Source organism: Cajanus cajan, chromosome 6 (genome assembly GCF_000230855.2).
Source record: "Cajanus cajan strain Asha chromosome 6, NIPB_CcT2T_4, whole genome shotgun sequence".
NCBI lineage: Eukaryota > Viridiplantae > Streptophyta > Magnoliopsida > Fabales > Fabaceae > Cajanus > Cajanus cajan.
In genome coordinates this window covers 13,526,842-13,537,928 of record NC_138522.1, presented here as the reverse complement: position 1 = coordinate 13,537,928, position 11,087 = coordinate 13,526,842, and the positions used below count along the sequence as shown (strand labels likewise).

General features: G+C 32.3%; 1 protein-coding gene across 1 annotated transcript; it reads left to right on the top strand.

The window, feature by feature from the left end:
* The first annotated feature begins 331 nt into the window (after positions 1–331).
* Positions 332–2,019, top strand: LOC145958567 (uncharacterized). The gene is made up of 3 exons (XM_083076074.1): positions 332–424; positions 954–1,009; positions 1,638–2,019. The coding sequence occupies exons 1-3, from the start codon at positions 332–334 to the stop codon at positions 2,017–2,019; spliced, it is 531 nt and encodes a 176-aa protein (XP_082932200.1).
* Positions 2,020–11,087: the final 9,068 nt, after the last annotated feature.

The window sequence follows — 11,087 nt, the reverse complement described above, 5'->3', positions numbered from 1 at the left end:
TTTGTTGTTATTTCTTCATGTATTTAAAGATAAATATTATTCTATGGCCATAAGAATAAAAGTTTGAATTAATTTGTAGTTGGGTTTAACCTTGGGGATTTAAATGAGTAAGAAGTTAAGGTTAAAAATCCTTTTGTTGGTTGATATTATAATGCTCATTTATCATGACTAGTCACTGCAAGTGTAATTTAAATTTTTATATGTATATTTTCTAGTATTAACTATTGCTACGCATGTTATGTGATTATAAATTTTTCTTTGAAAATTGTTCTCACTCCTTATGTTTCTTGTGTAATATATGTAATTAATTTATAAAAATAAATAAAAATAGATGGACCTAACAACACTTCCAGGACCTTTCACTTCCATCATCTCCGCAGTATTTCCAGGAACTACTTGGTTTGTAGATGTCGTTGCCAACTCGGTCACTTTTCAAGGATTGGCACTATCAACTTTTATGTTTTCTCCTACTCAAGAAGTTCCTACCGTTATTGATGGATCGACACCTTTTTCCTACCTCCAACAAATCATGTTAATCCTATAGTGAACTTGTATCAACCCAATATGTAAACATTATAAAATTAGTGTAAGAAATAAGTAGTTTATAAGTATGTACATTAATGTAAATATTTTTGTTTAATATATGATGCAAATATAAAGTGCTATATGTAAGCAAGTTTATAAAATTTTCTTTTGTTTTATGTATAATAATATTAATGATATAATGTTCATAATTATTACATACATATAATATTGAGATTAATATTAATACGACTAGGCGTTACATTCATCATGTGTTTGGGATATTCAAACCTATTTGTGATGCATTATCTACACAAAACCCATTATAAAAATTGATGAAACATTTTTATATGAAAAATATCGCGGTACTCTATTAATCACTACAACATAAGATGGTAATGCTTGTGTTTTACCAATTGCTTTTGTTGCAGTTAAAGGTGAAACATTCAGTGATTGGTGATGGTTCTTATCAAACATTCGTCTATATGTATCTACAAAACAAAACATTTTTTGATATCAGATCGACACCAAAACATCAAATTAGTTGTGGCAACCACCTAATACCTATCATGTCTATTGTATTTGACACATCGCAAGCAATTTCAACCACGATTTTAAGAAATGTCAAACTCAAAGAAGAGCTAATTCACATGTGTATAACATTATTTCCTTCTTATATTCTATTTTTTGTACTATATAATGTTATCATATTACCTAATGTTTATATTTCTTGTAAAATTTAGACAAACTAGACAACTTGCAAACATAACTTTCTTAGGAGGCTTAAACAATTTTATGACATAAGTCCAAAAATTCATCAATAGACTGATGGGATTTCACTAGAAAAATGGAGTCTCGCCCATGATGATGAAGGTCGACGCAGATATGGTCACATAACCACAAACTTATTTGAGGCTGTCAATAAGATCTTAAAGGTTTCCTATAACTTGTCAATGATAGCTCTTGTGAAGTGTTCACGTACTAGATTAGTTGAGTATTTTGTGCAAAGTTAGGTCAAACAAATGCAAAGCTTGTAGTTGCTCAACAATATTGTCAAAAAAAATGGATGTTATGCAAAACAATCAAAAGAAGGCAACATCTCATCTCATTTGAAGATATGACTATGAGGCCACCAAATTTGAAGTGGAAGAAACTTTCAATTCAGTTGCACAAAGAGGTGGTCATACTTGGACAATAATTCTTAATGAACGAAAATGTGAGTGTGGTGCTTTCCAAGCTTATAGATATCCATGTTCACATGCCATTGCCGCATGTGCTCATGTTCGTGTAGATCCCTTGAACTATATTGATGTTGCCTATTTAAATGCATATATCAAAGAGGCATATTTTGGGAAATGGTACGCACTTGGTAGTGATGACAACATTCATCCTACTAATGGACCTCGCATTATCCCTGATCAAACTATGTTACATGCTAAAGGGCATCCAAAATCAACCCATATACGAAGTGAAATGGATTGGACAGAGTGTCAATGAAGACAATGTTGTAGACATTGTAGGGTTGAAGGTCATGATAGAACAAACTATCCTCAACTAGCAAATAATATCAATAATGACCTTAATCATTAATGAATGTGTATCCAAAATCTTAATGCTATAATACTCAGTCATGTATATCATAATTCCTTGACTTTTGCAATGGAGAAAGATTCAGTTGTCCATTCCTCTAAAGTCACACTATATATTTAAAATATAAACTACAAATAAATATATTTATTTTATATGCTTAATTTATATATTTAATTGTAACATATTTATCAATAACATTAATTAAATAAATTAAATACAATAATTTTTTCACATTATTTTCTTTAAAATTAACTTCTATCAATATATGATAATAAATTGTATCTATGTTTAATTAAAATTTATTATATAATACTTCAAAACTATAAAAATTATAATATATAATATTGTATTTAAAATTTAATTTTAAAAAGTATAAAGAGAGGGAGATACTAACCAACAAGTGAACATGGTGAAAAAACTTATAAAATTTGATACCAATAATGATGTTAAGTGAACATGCAATATTTAAAAAATAATTTGAGAATGGTTGAAACATGATATAATTATAGTTAATATTCTAAAAGATATATAAAAAAAAAATATGAACCTTCACTTTTGAAATCGTGCTCGTCTTTCTTTCAGAGAGTGAAAATCATCAATTATCATATATGTGATAAATTTTTTAGCAATCTCTTTCTCAATATATACAATCATGTAATTAGTGATAAAGTCATCTTCCATCATATTGTGTAACCTTGTTTTCATAAGTTTCAAAGTTAAAAAAAGCATGTTCTATAGTTATCGTTTACATAGGAAGTGTAAAAAAAATCATAGTAATCTATCAATTAAGGGATATAAAATAGATTTTTTCGTCTCAACTAATTTTTGACATAATTCACCAATAGTGGAAAAATTTTGAAAGTTGTCATCATTAAGCATATCAAAGTCATAATATTGTAATTCATATTCCAACTGAATCTTTTCTTGATCAAAAAAATCAATAGAGTACAATTTCTTATCAAGGTTGCAAATGTCAACAAGATTAAATGACTTGAATGCATCTTTAGGATCTAAAGTTGTGCTCAATCTAAGAATCTCAGTTGCTTGCTCATTGAATTTATTATTCAATTCCTTTAGCTGATAATCTATGACAGCATTAAATATAACTAAATGATAATGATGTTTAATAGTCATAAAATCTTTTTGATGATGAGATTGAGTTATGTTAGAGGAAAAACACTTACGTCAGGAATTTGAATATCATGACTATTACATAAAGATGTGACTTTTTCTAAAATAACATCTCATCCAAAATCTCTTAGCTTTTGAATCAATAATTTTATGCTAAAAATCAAACACATATCATTCAAAATATCTTGAGATTTTTTGTTGCAAAACATGACAAAGCTTGTCAATAATTCCCATGATTTCTTTCATCACATGTAAAAAAGCAAAATCAAATGAGATTAATACCTTAAGAACATAAGTAGCATCCCCTCATTAAGAATAATTAGATCATTTAATAACTAGATTTTCAAGAACTAAAGTAGTTGCATTATACATGCGTAGAAGACTACATATTGAATTGAAATGAGAATTCCATCTAGTGTCTCCAAGTCCCTATAATGCTCCAATTTGATTAATGTTCCTCCCAATCTCACATTCATCATTTCCAAACAAACGTGAAATTTCAATAGCATAAACAACTTGTAACTTATCATTACGATTACAAGAAGAACACAACATTAATAATCATAGTCAAATTTTGAAAGGAAACAATAAGGACATTCATGAAAAATTAAAGCTTGCAAATCATTCCGCTCTCCATGCATATTGCTAGCTTCATCATATCTATTAGTTGATATCATAATATTGGATTTCAAATTGTATATTCCAATCAGTATCAATACATATATAATTGAAGCTAAGCTAAAATAGGAAACAAGACTAAAATCAAGGTATTCCTATAATAACATAATCAAATCATTCTTAACTAAATCAGAAGGCTATAATCAAGATATTTCTATAATGACATAATCAAATCATTCCTAACATAATTAGAATATTCCTCCTAATATTCTGCTAACACCCTCCCTCAAACTCTAGTTGGAATGGTGGATGCCAACTTGAGTTTGCTCAAGAGATCTTTGAAGCGAGCATGTTGATGTGTTTTGGTGAAGACATCAGCAGCCTAGTCAACCGATGGAACAAAGATCAATTGTATGGTACCATTGGCAACATGATGCCGCACAAGGTGGCAATCAATTTCAATATGTTTTGTGCGCTCATGAAAGACGTCATGGTGATAAATTTGGATAACACTTTTATTGTCAAAATGAAGCTTAGTGGAGGAAGGATGTGCAACACCCATATCAGTTAATAACCATCATAACCAAAGTAATTTAGAAGTAGCATCAGCAAGAGCACGGTGTTCAATTTCTATGCTAGAGTGAGAAACAACTTTTTGCTTCTTGCTACACCAAGAAATAAGTGAATTTCCAAAAAAAAAATAGTAACCCGATACAGAACGAAGATCCATTGGATTGCCTGCCCAATCAACATTAGAATATCCAGACAAGACCAAAGATGAATTAGCAGAGAAGTGCAAGCCATGGAAAATGGTTCCTTTAATATAACGGAGAATTCGAAGAACTGTAGAAAAATGTGATGATCGAGGAGCAGATATAAATTGATTGACTACATGAACAACATATGCAATATCAGGGCGAGTTATAGTGAGATAAACAATACTACCAACAAGTTGCCGATAGAAAGTGGCATCTTCAAGAGGAATGCCATCATGAGGTGTAAGTTTGCAGTTGAGTTCCAATGGGGTTGATTCAGTCTTGTAATCTGTGATACCTGCTTGAGAAAGTAAGTCAGATGCATACTTGGCTTAGGAGAGGTAATAGCCTGTTGAGTCTTGGGAGACTTCTAGGCCCAAAAAATAGCGAAGTGTGCCAAGGTCTTTCATTTCAAATTGTTGACCAAGATAACTTTGTAATGCTGAAATTTCAGATTAATCATCTCCAGTTATTATCATATCATCAACATAAAGCAGCAAAATTACAATACCTCTTTTAGTTCGTCAAGTAAACAAGGCATTATCATGTGGGCTAGAAGAAAACCAATTTTTGTAAGAGTAGAACCGAACTTGTCAAACCAGGCCTTAGGTGCTTGTTTCAAACCATATAAGGCTCGTCAAAGCTTACAAACTTTATGAGGAGAATGATAGCCAGGAGGAGGATGCATATAGACTCCTCTGTTAGATCACCATGAAGGAAGGAATTTTTGACATCCATCTGAAGAAGCTTTCATTTATGAATTACAACAATGGCCAAGAGACTATGAACAGATGTTATATGGGCCACCGAAGCAAATGTTTCTTCATAGTCTATCCCATACTCTTGAGTTTACCCTTTGTCTACCATTCGAGATTTGTAACAATCAACAATTCCATTAGAAAGAGTCTTAATTTTATAGACCCATTTACAACCAATAGGGATCTTATCAGGAGGGAGATCAACTAGATCCCAAGTATGAGTCTTTTCTAAAGCCTAGATTTCTTAAGACATAGCTTGCTTCCAAATGGGGTTAGTATGTGCTTCACAAAAAGAGGAGGGCTCATGAAGAGTTGCAATAGTAGAATAATAATGGTAATCACTAAGATATTGAGGAGGTTCTCTTTCCCGAGTTGAATGATGAGTAGCAGTTGTAGGTACAGTATCATCAACTGGAACAGATTCAGTAGGAGAAGGTGAGGAGGTGCCAGTATTGAGCTCATTAGATGTATCTGTATCAAAACTTGGAAATAACTCAATGGAGGGATTAGTAAAAAAATGGGGTCAGAGACAATAGTATGATGAAATTTTGAAAGAGAAGAGAATATAGTATTTTCCCAAAGGGTAACATGGCATGAGATGCGTAATCTGTTAGATATGGGATCCCAACAATGATATCCTTTATGTTCAATGCCATAGCCAAGAAAACAACATAAACGAGCACGTGGTTCTAATTTTGTGTGCTCATGAGGTTGTAAAAGAACAAAACAAGCACATCCAAAAGGTTTAAGAATTGAGTAGTCAAGATGCTTACCAAACAATTTTTCAAAAAGAGACAAATTTTGAAGAACTAAAGTGGGAAGGCGATTAATATTATAGACAATATTAAGAGCAACTTCCCCCCAAAATTTTTCTGGACACGAGGCAGAGAGGAGAAGAGCACAGACAGAATCAAGGATGTGTCGATGTTTTCACTCGACTCGACCATTTTGCTGAGATGTGTGAGGACATGAGCGTTGGACCATAGTGCCTTGTTGATTGAGAAATTAAAGCAAAGAGGAATCACGATATTCCATCACATTATCAGTGCGAAGAGTTTTGATAGCACAAGAGAATTGAGCCTTAATCTTATGTGAAAATGAGATGTAAATTTGGGTTAATTCAGATCTATTTTTTAAGAAATATATCCATGTAAAATGAGAGAAATCATCAACAAACAAGACAAAATAACGAAAACCATTAACTGAAGAAACTGGGGAAAGACCCCAAATATCCAAGTGGATTAAACAAAAAGGTCTTTTTGAAATGGAATCACTACTCTTAAAGGGTAGTGCAGACTATTTTGCAAGTTTTCAATTTAAACAATCAAAAGACTCAAATTTTGTAGATTCTAATAATCCACGAGAGATTAAAGGTTAAATTTTGCTAGCTGAGGCATGACCAAGTCGAAGGTGCCATTGATGAGTGGGGGAGATGATAGTAGCTGCAAACACATGTTTCTTTGGAAGGTGGAGAGATTTGAGCTCAAATAGCCGACCCACCCTGCGACCTGTCCCAAGAATCTGTCTCATTTGTGGATCCTGTACCTGTACAGTAAAAAGAGAAAAAAGAACACTTAGTCCTTGTTCACATAACTGACCAACAGAGATAAGATTAAGTGTCAAGTTGGGTATATAGTAAGTGTTAGTAAGAGTGAGATTGGGGGTGGATACTTGACCAATATGAGTGATGTTCATTTTATTTCCACTAGTTGTGTGGATTGGTGGTAGAGAGGAAACAGGTGATGTGGAGGGCATTAATTTAATATCAGTGGTCATATGATTACAAAAGGCATAATCAAAAAACCAATGAGAATTACCCAAAGTAGTAGACATGGCAATAAAGTTATTGCTAGAGACAACCTATTTGAGTAATTCCTCAATATCACTCATAGTAATACTAGTGGAACCCTCAATGGCAACAACAAAGATATGGGACTCATTCTTTTTGACAGCCTTAGGTTTGAAGGTGCCACGGTTTGGTTTTGGAGGTTGTGTGGGACAATTCTCAAGAATGTGGCCAATATTATGACAGTATCTACATTCTATAGTGGGACAATTAGCAAACACATGGCCAGTTCAATTACAATTTTTACAAGGGTGGTAGCTTGATTTTTTTTGTGAGAACCGAGCAGTTGCCAGAGCAGCATCAAGAAGATGGGGTTTGTCCATATTCAAACGTGTTTCTTCAAAAATAATCTCTTGCATAGCAATATCTAATGATGGGAGTGGGTGTCGATGCAATAATGAGGCGCGGACAGCTTCATATTTTGGTCGTATAGCCATAAGAACTTGAATTAGACGAAAGTGATCTTCACTGATTTTGGCTTGAGATAGTTGATGCCAAATTGGTTGTACTTGGGCAAGGAAATCATTCACAGATTAGTCAGATTCTTTCTTGATGTTGTGAAGTGTAGTCCACAACTGGTAATAATGAGCAAGGTCGGTGGTCTCATAAAGGCTAGACAAAAAATCCCAAACTTCTTTTGTAGAATTGTACGTAGCAAATTGAATATGAATAGATGGAGAAGAGGTGTTGCGGAACCATGTGATTACCTGATGGTTTTTGCTATCCCAATCCTCAAGACGATCAACAAATTTTACATCAGTTTCACTTGCTTCCTTGGTTGGTTGTTTGATATCACCAGCGATGATACGCCAAAGCTTGCAGCCAATCAAGAAACTTTTCATTGCTTGAGCCCAAAAAGTGTAATTTGATCTCGTCAAGACAGTTATGATGGGTTTTGAAAATTTAGATTTTTCCATGATGAATGTGGCAGAGAGATAAGCAGAGCTGGAAGAAATTATTACGAGACAGAAAATGACAAGACAAAATTCGTCAAGTTGTAGAACACCAGAATGATTTAGTGGCTATGATGGTGTGGCTAGAAAAAAAAATAGAGGAGGCTATGGTTCGTAACTCAAGCTCTTGATACCATATTAGTTGATATCAGAATATTGGATTTCAAATTGTATATTCCAATCAGTATCAATATACATATATAATTGAAGCTAAGCTAAAATAGGAAACAAGACTAAAATCAAGGTATTCCTGTAATAACATAATCAAATCATTCCTAACTAAATCAGAAGGCTATAATCAAGATATTTCTATAATGACATAATCAAATCATTCCTAACATAATCAAAATATTTCTCCTAATATTTTGCTAACAATATCCTTGGCCCTTAACATTTTGAATGTTGAGATTATGATGGGATAATATTGAAAAAATCTTTTACTTAAGAGTGGATTATGTAGTATTTCTTACATGTACCATATCTAACATATCCATTGTTATCAATAAATATAACAATAAGAGTCATTTATTCTCTTTTAGATTCATCACGAGCTTCATCAACTATCAAGTAAAATTTTGCATAACCAATCTCTTCTCGAATTTCATTTTTGCACCTTTCTAACAAACACATGTAAAATTTATTTTTTAAATAGTGGGTGAAGTATACCTTGCAATTTGGTGGGCATTTTCCAATACAATGTCATCTATTTCCTTATTATAAGAAGTCAAAAGTTTTATCATTCCAAGAAATTACCTTGATTTCAAAACCTTACACTTTCGTCATGCCCCCTAAAAGCACAAGCTTGAAATGTCAACCATCTTACTATATCCTTAGAGGATTTAATATGCAACTAGTTACTCAAAATTTGTTCTAACGTTTGTTTTGGAAACACTTTATCAATATGACAAGATTGATTTTTAAAATCTTCATAGCATCTAAGAGCAACATTGAGGTAAATTAGGATTCTTTTCCCATATGAGATAAAAATGCACAATCTTTTCCACTGTTTACTTTTTTTCCAATGTATAAATCCTTTGGAAGTTAATGTACATGAATTTTTAGAAAATAAATAGCATTAAAAGCAAAACGCAGCATCTACTCCCAATGAATACTCTAACCAAGAAAAAGTTTAAGCCAATTATCTTGACATTGACATTGATGATCTGCTTGACCAGAAAATGGATACATATCCATAAAAAATTGATATGTTCCAAACTTTATATATGCCATGCAAATTTCATCTCGTTTATTATTGAGATAATTCCAAATTGGTGGGCATTTTCCAGGGTTATGTACCAAAGTATCAATATTAACTATTTCTTGTTTAGTTCTCAAAGTTTTAGAAGTAGGTGGTTGAACAAAATGCTTTATGGTTGACACAATAAATATATTATTACCAAATATAGAATTTAATTCTATTAAAATGTATAAATTTGCACAATAAAAATTGAAATAAGAATGTCAATGAGAAATAAAATTGGAATCAAATAAGAATAAATGAAATGCTAAATTAAAAGACTAAAATGCTATAAAACCAAAAAATAAGAACTCACAGACAATGGAAAAGTGGGGGATTGGGAAGGAAGCAAAAGTGCATAAACAAACTTTGTGCGACAAATTACATAACTTAAAGGCAAGAATTGGATTTGCAAAAACAACTCCAAGCGTGAAGACAAAATGTCTGTAACGTGTAGAACTTGAAAACAACAGGTAAAAGGGAGATGTTAAGTGAAAGGGGAAGTTTGATACAAAACATCGAAACAACCAATAAAAGGAGAACTATCATGTAGAATAGCAGAAGGAGGAGTGTCATGCAAAACAATAAAAGTGCAAAAACAACTTCGACTCTCTCATCTTAGAAACTAGAAAAGAAAATGGAAGTGGGCCATAATATTTTTTTATAAAACAATATTAATGAGGCTATAAAGTCTGGGGGAGGCCAGACCCTTGTCGGATACTCTGGTCCTTCTGCTCGTAGTTAATCCACTTAAATTGTTCACTGAATTATATAACATTTTCAAAGTTAAAAATGTAATGATACATGATGTTGTTAAAGTTGTTGAGCAAATGCATTTAAAGTTGTTTTTTAGTTGTTGAGTTGAAGTTACATTTATTTCTTAAGTTGTGAGACCTCTTGAGTTGTAAGTTGGAAAATGGGTGGTTAAGTTGCTTTTAATGTTGAATATTTTTTTTGTATTGAAATTGTTTAAAGTTGACACTAGTGCAAAAATGAGATACGAAATCAGACTTTTAAAATTGGTTATTGGACAACTAATTTTAAAAGAAATGCAAAGGCATTTTTTGTAAATAATACCACCTATTTTAAAATCGATTGCAAAATAATCAATTTTAAAACTAATTATAAAATTGGTTACTTGGATAACTTATTTTTTAAGAGGTATACAAAATTGGCTCACAAAGAACCAATTTTAAAAAGGTCTACATATATTTTGTTTCCTTCCTCATTTGCGATACAACCATTTCTCTCTCGCAAGACGTTTCACCTCTATTTCTCTCTCTCGCTCACTTGTGCTCCAATCAGTTTCTCTCTTGCTCTCTCTAACATCGCACCACCTCCTTTTGTGATCGTACTAGCTTCATTCTATAACACCACATGTGAGCTTTGTTCTACACCCATAACGTTGCACACCAACTTCATCCCACAACCACAATGTCGCACAACAACTTTGTTCCACCTACAAATCCTTTTTACTACTAAAACCAACAATCATCTTAATTGAAGGTAGTGTCATGCGATAAGGAGAGGCAACTTCACGTGAAGTGTGAAGTTATAAAAGCAATTTTTTCACTAGTGTGAAGTTATATTTTTTTAAAAAGCTTTCTTTGTATGTTATTGTCTTTTTTACAATAGCTTACCTTTATGATCCCATGAGTTGAAATATAATGATCATAC